Source organism: Melanaphis sacchari, unplaced genomic scaffold, assembly GCF_002803265.2.
Source record: "Melanaphis sacchari strain LSU unplaced genomic scaffold, SCAv2.0 Contig29_pilon_pilon, whole genome shotgun sequence".
NCBI lineage: Eukaryota > Metazoa > Arthropoda > Insecta > Hemiptera > Aphididae > Melanaphis > Melanaphis sacchari.
In genome coordinates, this window is record NW_020271172.1 from 907,453 (window position 1) to 924,976 (window position 17,524).

General features: G+C 27.9%; 1 protein-coding gene across 1 annotated transcript; it reads left to right on the forward strand.

Annotated features, from left to right (window-relative positions):
- Window positions 1-9,960, forward strand: LOC112595718 (the record flags this gene model as incomplete). Its single annotated transcript, XM_025341018.1, is given in 10 exon segments — window positions 1-398; window positions 865-965; window positions 1,397-1,678; window positions 2,344-2,705; window positions 4,184-4,358; window positions 4,462-4,635; window positions 5,618-5,924; window positions 6,041-6,336; window positions 7,406-7,733; window positions 7,843-9,960. Coding segments are annotated over 10 exon segments (4,468 nt in total), but the record flags the coding sequence as incomplete, so codon positions are not given.
- Window positions 9,961-17,524: the final 7,564 nt, after the last annotated feature.

Sequence of the window (17,524 nt, forward strand, 5' to 3'; positions counted from 1 at the left end):
TATGAACTCTGCTTCTGTAGTTGAAACTGGAAATATCGGGTATGAGATGAGGTGTGTGCTATATAACATAGGTGCAGCTCATAGCCGCCTAGCTGCAGCACAGGACAGGTCACCACCATTAGTACCATCCAATAAGCCAACAACAGTTGATGAGGAAATTCCATCAAACAATGCTCTTAAGATAGCTTGTACACATTTGCAGTGTGCTGCATGGGCTTTTCAGCAATTGCTTGGTGGAGATGGATCTTATAATGAACCAATTAAGTGGAATCATCGACAGAAGCCACAAGTTACAAGTCGTATAGTTCTTGAATTTGCTTATAATGTGACACTAGCACAAGCCCAAGAGTGTATACTGGAGAAAAGCATGATGGATGGCCGAAAACCTCTTATAATAGGTATATATAAATTCTATACCTATAAATAATTTCAATTTTTTAACATATAACCATCTTCAAATATTAAAAAAAGGTATCTATTAATTTTATTAAAATATCCATATAAGTAAATAAAATAATTTTTCATTCAAACATTAGGTTCATAACATTTTTTTTTCCTGTCATATCAATTCACTGTGAAATGAGTAAAAATAGAATGAAAAAATTCAATTTTTATATTTAAACCTAAATATTGTTTATTTTACTATTTTAAGTCTAAAACTGTTTTTAATAGTTAAAAAATAAAGCAAAATGGTTTTTTTGAAATAATTATTGTTTTGAGAGATTGGTCAAAATATAAAAATTGATTAATTTTCAACTAGCTAACTTTGAAGTAGTCCTATATTATTCATTTTCGACTATACTATTATGATACTATTATTTTTTTTATTGATTTTTTTTTTCTCCTTTAATATTATCAATGTAGCTAAAGTATCAGCTATGATATGTGAGTATTTTGCGGAAGCAGTGGGTGCAGTTCAAAGAATGGAACAAGAGCCATATCGTGTTAGCACCAACAGGCTTAGGGTGAGTAAATAATGTTATATTACACTCAGTAAACATTTTCTACAGAATAAAAGCAATGTTTTCCAACCAGTGTGTCGTTGGATAAGTCTAAATATGTTGCAAAGTATATTAAATGATGTTAAATATATAAACATTTTTGATAAGATTTACAAAAATAAAAGTATTTGGTATAATTAATTTGATGATTAAAAATAAGTTTTCTGTTATCAACATTATCATTATTTTTAATTAAATTTTATATTATCAATAAAAATTAAATTTAAATATTACCCATTATACTTATTTTTTTATTGTGTCATAAAGTATTAAATATTTTATTATTGTGGTGCCATAATACAAGGTTGTGAAACATTGCTATTGAAGTTTAAGAATGTATTTTAAATTTTATTTCATATAAATTGCTTTAAAAATTATTTTTTAATTCGTTTTAGAAATGGAAACTATACTCCGAATTCAAATGCCGATATTATGGTGCTGTTACTGCCCTATTCCAGGGCCAACATGTCCAAGACCAATTACAGCAAATGGGAACTCGTGTGTCATATTACCGACGAGCAGTAAATCTGCTTGGCCGAGCTGGTTTGATATCAGAAAGTGGTGGTAAGACAGCTGCTTCGACGTCAAAAGATGAAGATTCAGCAGATGATGACTACTACTATTACTCAGAATCAGAGCATGGACGCCCAGGCAATGGTCGATCCGCCGCTATTAAAGTAAGAGGAGTTGAGAAGTAATTACTAAAATATTAATGTTAATTTATTAATTTATATTTATTTAAACAATAAAATAAAATATTCAATATTCAATATTGAACCTTGCTTTTACTAAATACTAAAAATGAAATACCTTATGATTAATTGGTAATTAGCACTTACATGATCGAATGCTATAACTGTTTGTTGTTCCACAGTAAATACTATATAGCTTAACCCTTAAAGATCATTTAGTCCTATTTATCTTTTACCAGTTGATATTAATCCAATCATTTAAGGATTCATATTTTAGTATATATAATATTTTAATTTATAATACTAGTGGTACTAGAAGTAAAATATTTTCTTTTAAAGTCAATTAAAATAATCTTAATTTTATTTTTTCTTCTTTATCGGATTGGACACAGTTATTTATATTGTTAAAACTATTATTATGACGATTATTGTTAAATGTTAGCATGAAACATTAAAACTTTATACTTAATTTAGTAAAAAAAAGCATGTAACGATTCTGTGAAAATCCATTTTTGCGCATCCCCATGCAACATAGAGTAAATTGTCTTGATGGTAGGTTGTTGATTAGAGATATTGCACAATTTTTTTGGCTTATTCTTAGTCTGAACTATGTAATAGTCTAATAATAATAATTATATTAATTTTTAAAGGAATTGGAAATCCGGAGAGATACTTTGTCGTTTGCAATGGATGTGGCTGCAGCAAAGTGGCGAGCAGCTAAGTCAGAAAATGAGCTTATCTATCATGAACCTGTAGTGCCTGTGCTGTCTGATGACGACGATAGCGATTGCTTAGGAAATACTCCATCTAAAACTGCTACTCATCGTCTTCAGTTAGATAGAGTCAAGGGTGCATCTCTAGTCAAGCCTATAGCATTTAGTGTTGATGATCCTGAGTTATTAGCTATTGTTTTTGTCACCAATAATAATGAATCGTCTAGTGGTTTTACTACTACTACATTATTCAAGGATCTAGTGCCTACAGTTACTCGTCATCGAGCTGCAATATATCGGTATTATTTAGTTAACAATTCTATAATTTTAATGCAATTTCTCTTAAATAATTTAACTATTCTACACAAGACATTTATCAGCCTACAGAACTAAATACTGAAATATAATAATAAATATCTATAGTTGGAGTAATATAGTTTAAAGGTCATCTTGTAATAATCAAAATTTTATTTGTGGTAATATGTTCATTGTCCATATTGTACTACATTTAAAATTTAATTTAATTTAAAAAAAAAAAAAACAATTTTTTTATGGTGTTAGATTTATATTTTAAATATTATAAAATTACTTAGTCATTAGTCATTACATTTTTCAAGATATTTATTAAAGAAATAGTTTTCTTTATGCTTTACACTCTTTACAGAGATAATAAAAATAAATTTATATTATAGTCATTAAAATTGAACTTTCTTAGAAACATTATTAAGTATACTTTATATGTTATTATTTAAAGATTTAACAAGCTTAGACTTTTAAGCTATTAATCAAATTATAATTAGTTATTTATTTCATATTAAATAATTCAAAATAGTTGTAGTTTTGCACAAGAAAATATAATATGTATTATTAAAAAATACGAAAATCTAATGTGACATTCAATTTAACCATAGAGCACACGCTTTATTTTCTAAAAGTCATAGCTTTTAAAATGCTGTTTATTGTTTTAAGAATTTGACCGTATTTAACCTAGGTTCCTTTTAGTTCAGTGATAATTATGTTTTAAATATTATGGGTATAAAATATAGTCACATTAATTTTGCTAGCAATTCTTATGCAAATATTATTCATATATAATATTTAAAACTTCTTTCAAAAACATTAGTTGATAATATATGTTGGAAATAGTATAGATATTCCCATGAATTAAAAAATGTATATTTCTTAAAACACAAAAAATTGAAAAAAACTACATTAAATTTGTGCAATAAGTGCTTATTGTATATATGGAAAAAAATAACAGTTTTTTCGATATACCAAAATTGTTTATTATGAACAATGAAAAAGAATTCTTTTTTTAGATCAATAAAATAATTATTATTTCAATTTATTAAGTATTAATTGAAATATTTTAATACAGGGTCAAGTACACATTTTTGTGAATATTTCTAGTGCATATACTCTAAGGTAATTTACTAATCCACATGAGTATGTAATATGTATGTATTAATAAATTAAATTGAAATAGAAATGTTTTATGCTTAATAAAAAGGTATCATCACCAAATATGTTTTATAATAATTGATAAATACGAGAAAAAAAAACACTTCAAAAACATTTATATAAATATTTTATATTTACACCTGATAAGATAGTAACTATTTGATGATTTGATTTTTAATAATAATGATATAGTTTAAAATGTTTATGTTATTTAGTGAGGTATGTTTAGTTTATATTTGCATGTTATCAAAATCTTGTACTAATAATTTATATACATGATTATATTTCTGAATTGTTTGTTTATTGGTTTTAATAGAACAGAAAAGCGCAACCTTGAAGCAGATATGCAATCATTGTGCAAGGAAGCAGATGACCGTTTAAATGAATTTTCTGACACATTACATTTAGAATGCTTAGAAATGTATAAAGGCAAAAACAGCGAACTTAGCAATGATGGCAATGAGAAGAGTGATGTAACAGAACTCCCACAAGTAATTACTAGCTTTAATGTTGTTATTTATTCTTATTGGTTCTATCAGTTATTAATTTGTGTTTATATTATGTCGTGTAATTTACAATTGTTGCGCAAAAAAGCAATTGGTTAATTGTTGCGCTGCATACCAAGCCTTGTTGCAACAACGACAAGAAAAAGAGGGAATAATATCTGGTGCTATTGAAGAAGACCAATTGGACATTGACATGGCTCGACTGGCAGCTGCGGTTCAAGCTGTAGATGGCATGCTGGATGAAATAGACAGATTCCTTAAGGTATTGCACATTTATTTATTAATGATTAGTAGTTTTCCTTTTCTCTGGATAATTTGTGACAATATTTTGACTATAATGAAAATAATTACTGTTGATTATTAAATAGTTTGACTCTCTTAAAACTTATAAACCTTATATACTCTAATTACATATTTGTAATTTGTTTCTATGTAACTGATAAAAATATCTTGGATAAAAAATATATTTTTAAAGTAAAAATATAATATTTAAATAATTTTTGTACACATGTTTAATTTCAAACAGTAAAGTTAAATAGATATGTTGTATTTGAACATTTTGTTAGTACTAATAAATATATTAAAATCAAGTTTTTATTATTTTTAAATTTTATGTGATATTTTAATACTTTGCATTAGAGTTATTTTATTTAAGAGAGCTTTTGGAGCTATATTGATAGTATATATTATTTTCTAGAAATATTTTTACATAATCTTTAAAATAAAATCAAATTTTTTTTTAAACTTGGTAAAAAATAAAAACAATTAAAAGTCCTTGTACTCAAATACATATAATAGTTATATTAAAAAAGACATTAAGACATTTAAGGTGTAATATTATAGTTAAAATAAAAATATTTTAGTTTAGAGTAGTTGTGTTATATAGCATTAGTATATTTGTATTTTTTATATTCCATAGAAAAATATAAAGGTAAACTTATCTACATTCAATACATTTATGTAAGGTATCCATCTTCATGTAATAATTAATTTTATGTATTTTGATAACATTTATTGACAAATAAAATTTCACTTTAAAACAAAATATTTGTGTGTTTCCACATTTAACAGGTTTTATATCTGTTGCTTAGTATAAATTCATATATTATATTTTTTGTGACAAATTTATCTAGTAAATCTAGCTGAATTTTATTTTATTATCATATTAGTATGTTTTAACTAATTCATTATATTTATTTGATATTTGTGTGCTGACTATTTGTATGGTGTAAACATAACCAAAGACAGAAGAACTCGGTGACTCAGAATATCGACGTACTGTAGGTCGTCCATATGATTATTCTGCTGGTAGAATGCGGGAATTACGGCGAGAGGCTTCCCGTTATAGGGAAGCACATGTGGGCCGTGCGCGAGACAGCTGGGTGACTCTTAGTCGAGCTGTTCGCGATCGTCGTCGCCGGGACCTGGAGCTACTAGCATTACCGCCTGCTGAACTAGCTGCACGTTTACCGCCAGCTTGTCCTACAATATCTGTGATTGCATCTGAAGTAGCCGCCTCTGGTTCTGTAGAGTCATCTTATGATGCAGCTGGTGAGTATCATCATTCCAGGATGACTCATGTTATATGATATATAACATGAATAGTTTATTTAACACTTAATTATAAATTAAATATGAATATGATTTGTTTACATTTCTACTAATAGAATCATCGGATCAAAATGAAGACTCTGAATCAGATAATGGAAGTGACAGTCGATTGCGAATGTTGCAACGAGAATCAATAAAACGTTTGGATCGGCTTAATATGGTAGTTGGCAAAATGAAAGAAGTACGTGAGCAGCGACAGACACTTTTGGCCCGACTTCGAGACGAAATGAACCGAGAAGATAAGGACGCTGCAGGACAGGAAGATGCAAACATACTAGGAGAACTGCGAGGTTCTGATGTTGATGTGGCAGGAGCAGTGAAAAAGAGGTTGGAGGATCGGTATGGAAAGCTGGTACGTATCAACATGTATTATAACTTTATTAAAATAAGTATAATTACTATAAAATTATATCCAACAGTTATTAAATTACTACTATGCATAGTACATAGTTAAATATTAAATTGAAAACTTATAAAAAATAAAATATATTGTGTCAGCTTTTTTTAACATTGCAAAATTTCAATTATATTTTTATATTTAAGCAGGGCTGGGTTATGAACAATAATTTCCATAAATATTTATCTAATATCTATTGTTGTTGAGTGAAATAACATAATAAGTATACATGTTTACATTTAAATATTTTTTATTATTTTTACTTCAAAAAATATATATTAAAAATTATGCATTAATAATGAATATACAAATATGTATAGGATACTTGTTAAATTAATTACATTTTTGATTTTTCAGTTATGGTTACTCCATTATTTGTGCATATTATACTCTTTGAATATACAATTATACTATTATTATGAGTTTTTATTCATCATTTAAATCTTATTCCATACTATACAGTATAAAATTTTACATTATATACTTATACCTTATTTACTTGTTTCACTTATTTCGTTTATATTTATATATTACATACATTATTTTGGTCACAATTAAAATCTAAAAATAGTGTGTAACACTGACAATACCATTTAGTAAGTGATTTTTTATAACACATTTAACATAATAATATATAAATGATATTTAGTGTTCTGATTATTTTTTTTTCTTAATAAAAAAAAAAAAAATTTTACAAATTTAAGAATTATATTTTAAATCTTGAGGATTTATACTAGAAAACTTAACCTATTATAATAATGTAATCTATTAAAATGTTAAACTTGTCTAGTTAGAAGTTATTTCTAAAAAACTAGTAACTCATTATTTAATTTAAAAGTAACTAAAATTTTTAATTCAACTGACTTCGTATCTCATTAAAACCTTGCATTTAAATACAATAATTTTATATTCCATACATATTTTGGTTGTTTTTTAAACTTATAAAATATTTTTATAGATCAATTCTATAAGTGTAATTTCAGTTTTTCATAAGATGATTAATATATATATGTTTGCAAATAAGGTGAGCATGATTGATCAGAACCTGTCAGCCCAACTAAATATTTTGGATGCTGTGAGGTCGGCATATGCACGAGCCGCACCTGAACGACGAGCATTTGCCAATGCCATGCAACGACGCCGTACTCTAGTGTCCTCTTTATTAGACGCATATGAAAGTTATGTAGTTTCTAATGGAGGGACACCATTAGAAACTTGTGGTGAAACTATGGCAGCATCACCGAACTGTGGACTACTCCCAGATGCGGTTCTAGCCGAACGGTGTGCAAAAGGTTTGGATTTCTACCAACGGTTACTAACTAATGTATCAAAACTATTACAACGTGTAAAAGGTATGTAATTCTTTAAGAACTTATTAGTTATTTAACAATCATCCCAATGGAGTTTTTATTTATACTATTGTCAACATCTGTAATACATTGTATATTTTGTTATAAACAGGCACGTGTCAGGTTCAAACCGAACAACGAGATCAGATGATAAAACAACATCAAAAGTGGGAAGCCACTTCACAACAAATGGACGATGACTCAACCACTACAATTGGTGGTCTTGATGATTTACTCGCTGCTGTCTCAGGTATTGATGACCAAGATCACCAACAGGATGACTTGGCTGCCTTGATTAAAAGCTTCGGCAGTAGTGGGCCTAATAAGCCAGTTGTACCTCTTGGGAGCAGTCATTGGGACGACCAGCATCACCATCTTCGTAGGCTTTCACCTCTTGGATCTGAACAGCAACAACAGCAAAAACAATATTATCATCAGTACCGTCATAATCAAATACAACTACCGCCATCGTCTTCATTTAATCCCAATGATGGTGGCATTCATTACTATGCTGGTAATTTACCTTCTACAAACGAAACTCGCAATCCCCACAATAGTCTACAACAGCCAGCATCAACAATATCAACACATTATTCGTATCCAGCTGCTTACAATGTCACTGTAAGTTCAACAGCACTGACGGCTCCAGATAATTCTTCTACTTCATCACTTCCATCCTCTTTGATATCGTCATCGTCTATGCCATATAACTATTACAATTATGAATTACTCACAACTAAAGCAGCAGTAAATCCTGCACTTCCATCACCATCATACAACAATATTATAACTACTGCAACTACTAGTGGTGATATTGATTTGTCCGTGATGCCTATGATGAATACTCTCAACTTGAGTGATAACAATAGCAGTAGCCAAAACGTAATTTCTTCTTATAGTCAAAGTAGTGGTAGTGATGTTTTCCCAAATGCAGCAGCAGCAGTTGCAGTTTTGCAACGGCCTCTACCATCACAATATAGTAGTATTGGTTATGGTGCTGCTAGTGGTTATGGTTATCACCATCCTCATACATTATTAGCATCACAACAGCAACAATTTTATCCGCCACAAAAGTACCAGCAACAAAATTTAATAGCGGCCACCAACGCTGGTGTGACAAGTGTTGGAACAACATCAGTGTTTGTACAACAAAATCAACAGCAATTAATAAGGGAAAGCAGTAGTTTATCTGCTAGCATACAGTCACCATTGCCATTTTCTTCACCTCCAACTTCGACAACTACTGTTAGCAGTTGTAGTTTAACATCAGTAGCGCAACCATCTTCCATTACTAGTGGTGGCACATCAACTGTAACTAATTTCTATCATCAATTGCCATTACAATTGCAGCAACAACAACAGCAGCAACAACAACAGCAGCAACAACAACAGCAACAACAACAACAACAGCAGCAACAACAACAGCAGCAGCAACAACAACAACTTCAAATGTATCAACAAAAACCTCAGCAACAGATATCACAGCAACCACATTTGTACCAACAGCAACTGCAGCCTCAATTGTATCCGCAGCAGCAGCCTCAATTGTATCAACAACAAACACCTCAGATGTATCAACAGTTACAGCAACGACAACTACAGCCTCATCAATTACCGACTTCAGTAGGAAGTACAACTGGAAAATTTTACTATCAATCATCTCTACAGCAACAGGCATCCCAACTGTACCAACCACAACATCAGCAACAACTTCAACTGCAACCAACATCGATTTTAACGACCTCGTCTGTAACTGGTAGTCTGCAGCAACAACCGGCATTGTCAAACAACACTACTAGTATCGGTAATAATTATTATCAACAACTCCAACATCTTCCACCAACGACTGTGATATCAGCAAATACATTTAATACGATACCAACAACTCCTAACAATTACATTTATCAGCAGCCACCAGTGGGGACAATGGCCTTCAACCAACATCAACAGCAGCCACAGTATTATCAACAACAGTTTCCTATTGCAGGTAATGGCAGTAGTGGTGGTGGTGGTGGTAGTTTGGTCACTATGACATCAACTGCCACTCCAATCTTAAATTTGTTGGATGACGATATGGTAATATCAGGCCCACCACCAATTCTACCAGAAAAAATTGGTGCCAGTAGTGGCAGTGATACCATTACTACATCAGCCTAAAACAATAAAAAATAACTTAGCTGTTTGAAAAAACAATAGCAGTGTTTATAATTTTTAAATTTTTAATCTTATTATTTGTGCCACATTTGTTTTTGTTTTTTTGTACGCCGGAGAATGTATACATTTTATCAACATAAATTATTATGAATTATGTGATGTCAAAACAAGTCATAGCGGGCGGCGCATTGTGATTTATATTATCTTAAATTTCTATCTTATTCCATTATGATTATCTTTGATATTTTATTGCAAAACTATTATTTCATTTATTAACATATATATATTATAATATATTTCTTTATTTTTTTTGTTATGTGTGCTGGTAACTGGAATGGTTGCGATTGTTATTATTTTATTATATGTAGTGGTTATTATTAATTATAAAAAACATTTATCTTTTACATTTATGCTTGTTGTTTTTTTTTTTTTTTGCGCATAATTAATTTATATTAAAATTTTTATTTACATTATTATTATGTATTACATTATGTATACAAAATAAATTACAATATAACCAAAAATTCTATCTAATTTTGTTAATTTTACATTAAAGTTAGTGTTATTTATTTTGATAATCTGATATATACTTTGCATTAGCTTTTAAGAAGAAATCGGCTTTACAAATATTTAAATTGGTTTATCAACAACCAAACGTTTACTGCCTCTGTGTAAAATGGATTTACAAATTCTATATTATAAATATCTTGTCCGTTTTATATTATCTTAACTGTTCACAAGTAGATTAAGGTTTAGATGATTACTACCAACATTTTATGCAATACATAAAAATGTTACCATTTAAAATTTTAATTTTAATTTACTTGCATATTAGTATTGAGATAAATTATACATTTTTATATTTATGGTCAACAATAGTGTGAAAGTAAAATTATAAATTTAAATTAGAAGATTCAAAAAAATAAATTTAAGAGATTTTTGAAAATTAAAACATTAAAAACAGATTATTGAGTGATGTAAAAATATTGTTGTTTAGCAACTTTTATTTGATATATTTTCTAACTCAGCATATCATAATTTAAATTATGCTGTTAACTTTCAATCATTTAAATATTTTTGTGAAACCATACGTGTACTAAATATAATGTTTATGATGTATATTGTACTCGTATAATATAAAATCTTTAAGAACAAAACAATGCAATCCCTTCTGTGAAAAAATATTGTTATTAAAATTTCAATGACAAGTAGCGTTTAAAATTGAAAAAAAAATAAATCACTTATTTTTTTTGTTAAAAATTATATGTAAATGTCATATAATATATTAAATGAATATATGATAATATTAATTTTCTTTGAATACTATTGAATTTGTACTTTGTGGATTAACCAAGGAATTTGCTTATCTATGATTGTCGATTTTGTCGAGATTTCACTGATAATTGAGATTGAGAGTTAAGCGTATTTGAGAATTTCTGAATGCCTTTTAGCTTTAGTTATGTTACCGGCAATGTGTTGAATCTGGTATTATATAAAAATCCTAGGCAGGGGTGGAGTGGGATCTAATTTAAGGCCTGGAAAGTATATTTTGCCGGCCCATTAGTTAGCTAATTATTTCAAGGGCAAACACAAACTTGAAAAAAAAAAAATTATACAATATACTTTGATCTTATAAAATTAACAAATACATTTTATTTTCATTTAATATTTCTAAATAAAAAAAATATGTACATGGAAATGTCACAAAGTGTACTTTAATATTTATAAACTATAAGAGTAATTTAGAAAATAATTTGGATTTTCCACCAACTTTATTTATAATCATATTATTATCCAAACTATACAGAATTTGTTTTTCAATCGCCATAAACATGAATGGCTCCAATTGTTTGGTTGTCAATGAATTTTTTAAACGGTTTTTAAATATTTTAAAGTAGAAAATGACCTTTCAAAAGCCACTTGGGTTACTGGCAAAGTTAGTAAATACTGATAAGCAATGGATAATGAAGGGTACGCATTAGAGTAATGATTATACTTAACCAACGTATTGTAACAACAAATGTTACAATTTTCACATGTCTTCATGGTTTTGATGTCTTTATCTTCATCTTCATTTTCTGTGTCACTATTTGAGTACAGTTCTTCAATAGTGTGTAAACGCTAACTGAGAATACTCAATAAATTTGCGATTTGAATTCTGTCTTTTGATCGGTTTTTATGACATAAAAATACACATTTTTATGCCTTTGAATATTTTTAACTTAATTAGACATGCGCATGCACAGTACAACTTTTTTTTTTTAATGGTAACCACCTATTTTAATCATTAATTATTTTTTGCCTAATTTTTTAATGAATTTTGGTAGTTAACTAACTTTCTAAGTCCAAAATTGACCAAGTTATAGCAATTTAACCAAAAAACTGCAAAATTCATGCAATTTATAGTTTTTTGACTTATAACTCTAAAAATAATTATTCTAGGATTGTTTAAGTTTGACATTTTAATCCTTAATTATTAAGTTTTGATGTCCACCTTGTATCTCCAATTAGTTTTAAACGCTTGTGACAAATATTTTCATTGTTATTTTCACTTATAATTCTCCATATATTCATTCGCTTATATGACTCTTTGAAGAAAACTGCACATCCATTGATTAAAGAAAAAAAGTTAGATACTATAACTGGATTCTTAGTAGCATCACAAATTACTAAGTCTAGTATGTGACTAAAACACAAAATATGTATTTGTTCTAGAGCTACTCTACTTAACCATGAAGTGAACCCATTATATGCACCTTGCATATTTGCGGCTCCATCAATTGCATAATGCATTTCAATATGTCAATATTAACTTCATTCATAGCACTTTGTAACAATTCCATCATAGCTTTTCCAGAAGATTCTGAGCAACATTTAATAGCTATTAATTTTTCATTAATGTTTCCATTGAAAACATGACAAAGAATAATTGAACACTGGTCCATCACTGATATGTCTTGAGTGGTATCAATTCAAACCGAAAACATGCCAGCTGTTGAAATTTGCTCAGATATTATTTGTTTAATTATTAATGAAATTGTTGAGGTAATACTGTCAATGGAATAATGGCTAAGAAAAGTCACAAAATTGCCTCTTCCTTTGGATCCTTTTAAATTATTGTTTTCACTTTTATTAATATTTGTATTTAAATGTTCATTTAACACTGCATCATATTTACTCAAAAATATAATCATTTCCAAAAAGGTACCATGGTCTAATGCAGGATCTTTTAGAAAATATACTGCTTTGTTATGTCTAATCCTAACTCTTAAACCTCATTTTCCTATTATTTTAATAACTTCAATTATTCGTTCTAGGATTTACCGATTTTTTTAAACTTATTCACGATGTAGGTGCATTTGATTCCTATTTAATAAACTACCAATATCTTTATGATGGCAGTGCATAAAATAGGCATCACAACATTACACATGACTTTTACTATTTTCATGTTTGGTGATTCATTGGTAAGTATGTCTCCAGTCAGTCACTCCACAAATAAAAGGATTAGTTTCTACTGAGAAGCTATACAAACTGAGCAAAACATTTTCTTGTTGGTCTTGTCATATGTACACCAGGTTCTAACTGTTTTATTTTGATGGATAAATACTTTTCTACTAACAAATGATAAAGTAGAATTGGATGTAGTTTTCAATTTGACCTATTTAAAAATGTATAGATAAAATTATTTATATTTATACAATATATAAACTAGGCATTTGTTAATTTGTTGACTTTATATCAGACAATATAAGTTTTTCACATTTATTTTAATTTATTTATTTTTGTTCAAAAATATATTATATTATTTATTAATTATTATTACACTACACATTTCTTATTTTAAAATAATAATTTACCTTCAAGTATTGTATATGAATCAGTAGGCAAGTCAGTATCAGTTTTAACTCATTTCTCATTTGATTCTACTGTATAATTGACTGCGACTTGATCTATTTTAAATAAAAATAAAATATACATAAATATTAGGCAGTTTTTATTTAGAAATAATTAAATTACCATCAAGTGTTGTGTTCGAAAGCATCTCCAATTCTGTATTATTTTCTTCATTTTTGCCATGTGATTCTGTAGTAAGCATTTTGGTTTGACTTATTTTAAATAAAAATATAATCAACAAAATAATTTATAAAACCGTACCTACTGATATGTATAAGGCATGTGAATTTTTTCATATTTTAGTGATAATTTCTCGTAAATTTACTCAATAGAAAAGTACTAACTACTTACCGGATTCATTAAATAACGGAATAATTTTTGTGCAATTTAGAGCTGACTTGAGTAGCAATTGTTTTTTTCTATCGCGTTCTTTTTCTGTTCCACCTTTTCTTTTTTTCGACATATGTGAATTATTAATGATTAAAAATTTAAATTGTTTGAAGGAAAAAAATAAAACAGGTGACAATGAAAAAACCGACGAAAACAACGTGCAGCGATTGTAATTTGACATTTGTAATGATTTATGAATTATTATGATAATACTGATAATTATGTGATTTCAAATTGTTTATCGTGAGCGTGACAAGTTATATTCTTATAATATTTTACAATGAACATAGTTATTACTTATTAGTTTATTACATATGAATATATGATTCAATTCTATTATTATAATTTAAAATTGACACGATAGACCGATAGATAAGAACTTTCGGGAATCGAGCTGCACCATAGAATATTATATGCTGCATTTGCTATTCGTGCAGTTGTTTTTACGAAGAAATGGAAATACCATAGATGACAATAATTATTGACATTCGATACTTCATGATATATTTATATACTCGTATTTCATAAATCAATAATCATAAAATTAAATTGATAGGACATCATCATCACGTACACTTCATTTTAAGACTAAGATTTATTTGTATTATTTGTAATAAAGCTCATTAAAATATACACTTATTTTGTTACCTATTTAATGAAATAAATAACTTTTTTTTTAATGTTGTGGATCCGGCCCATATAATATTCGTCAGTACCGACCCATCTAGAAAATTCCAGTTTTCCAGATAGGCCACTCCGCCCCTGATCCTAGGTATTCTATAGAATCCCAAAAATGAGCAGGAAAAGTATAGAATGTAATACAATGACTAGGTATTCTATAAATCACCTAACTTCAAGCAGGAAAAGTATAAATATTAAATATAATTAATATAAAACTTAGATTTGTGCCCAGTGTACCTCTGTAATCAACGATTAATGTTTATCTTGACGATTATGCTATCGCATACAACACGTGTGCGATGTATTATCGTTATTATTAGCTAACCATATTATCATATTATTTATGTATATAGGAAAATCCAATATATGTCTTTAAAAATATTATTTATTTTGACTTTTGTAAGTGTTTATCGTATTAAGATATATATTAAAATGTCTGAACGTTTTAATGTTGAACTAAAGAAAAGTTTAAAAATATTGTTAATTTATCGAATGGTAAATTGAAAATGTCAATCTAAAAAATGCTTAATGTGTAAAAAATAATATTTTATGTAGTTCTAAATGTCATGCATCAACTATATGCTGCAATAAATAAATAAAAATGAACAATAAATAATAATAAACATATTTTAATTTAACACATTATCTAATATAGTATAGGCGTTTTACAGAAATTTTAGGAATTGTATAGAATACCTAGACATAATATAAATTACCATTCAAATTTAATACATTGTCAAATAGTTCAAGGAATTCTATATAGAATTTCTAGGGAATTGTAGAGTGCCTTTATTCATCGTTTTGCCGGTAACAGTTATACTTATACTGCAATAAGTTATATTACTGTATGTTTATTTTTTGTTCAAGTGCTTAAACATAATATAATACTGGTAAGTACCAAATGACTTATGCTTAATAATTTATTAATTATTATTATTTTTTCTTTGTTTTAGATTTAATAGATACTACAAATTATACCGTTACCCGTCACAAATAATAATTAAAATGAAACTAAATATCTCTTTTATTTTTTACATAAATTAGTCCTCAAAACAAAATTATAATTTTGTTAGATTCTGAAATTATGATATAGATGAAAAAATAGTTCTTACTGAACACCTACTTGGCTACGTTCGATACTCACTAACTCACTTACATACTTCAGTAATTGGTTTTAAAGTTGGTAAATTTGATGAAGTTTTATATGCATGGAACTGCAAATAGGTATGCTAAGGAGAATTAAAAATAATTATTTAGGTATATCTTATATTTTGAATACAAGGGGAAAAAATGTAAACAATTCATTACAATGATTTAGAAAAAATAAAATAAATTGATGAAAATTCAAAAATGTAAAAAAAAGAAATGTAAAATAAAAAGTAATAAAAGAGTTATTTAAAAACCATTAATTAATTGTATTTAATATATTAATATTACGAGAAAAAAATATTACAAGAATATAAAACTACAAAATATTAAACATCAAATAAACTTTAATAGTGTTGTATACTTTTATCTTTGCATAATAGCACGGGCAACATTAATTATACGGGTGATTAGTGAATCAACTCTATCCGATTTTGATAAAAAAAACTTTATTATTGGAGATATGTTCACGGCATTGATCCCATGTCATTTATCAACAAATAATAATAAAACATCATATGTATTTACCATTACTCATTAGGTATTATTAAAAAATACGTGACCCACACAACTTAAACCCATATGATGTGGCCCAGACCTACGTTTTTAAAATTTTTTTATCGAGAAACCTATATTTCAAAAATTAAAAAAAAATAATTTGCTCTCCCAGTAATAAATTTTAGTTATAGAAGCAATAATTGTTTATTGTTCTATGCCGGCACCGTTGGTGTTTTCGCGAGTAATAACGATTACCCGTGTCGGCAGCAATCGATTAAAAATATGAGTGCGCGTATATATTTAGATCCAGTACCGTGCCTAGCATTATTAGTACCTGGTGTCAAAAATTATTTTTAGTGCCCTTATCCCCTATACTATGTGTATTTATACCTATAAAATGTTAACATATGAATAGGGGAGAGAAATTCGTTAGATTTACCTTTTTTTTGCACATTTCTAACTTAATAGATTAGTAATATAATATTTAAACTGTATGTATAAGTAGAATAAAAAATATTGATAGATAAGTACCAATCGTACTAAATCGGTATCATTTATTTACGAATCAAATTTGTTCGATTACAGAAAAATAACTTATCTTCAAATAAATGATAATAAAAAATAATTTTGTACCTACTTCTGCAATGAGTGATGTGAACATTATCATAGTTGGGTTCAAAATAAAATCGTACAACTTGTTCCAGTCGAAATTCTGTTATTAAAATAGTAATTATACAAAATAACAATATTAATGCAGAATGCAGTATACATATATTTATAGTATATTATTGTTATTGACGATCAACGACGTCGTTATTTCGGGATAAAAATAAAAACCAATTATATCCATACATGAATAGGTATTTTTACATAATTGCCTACAATACATTTTAAAACGGTATGTCATCACCAGTCAAAATAATTGAATGGACACCGCCGATCAGAATGATATTATTGTATTGAATTGAAACTGTTATAAAATATAAATTAATATGGTTAACTTTCATTTATCAGTAATATTACTTAGC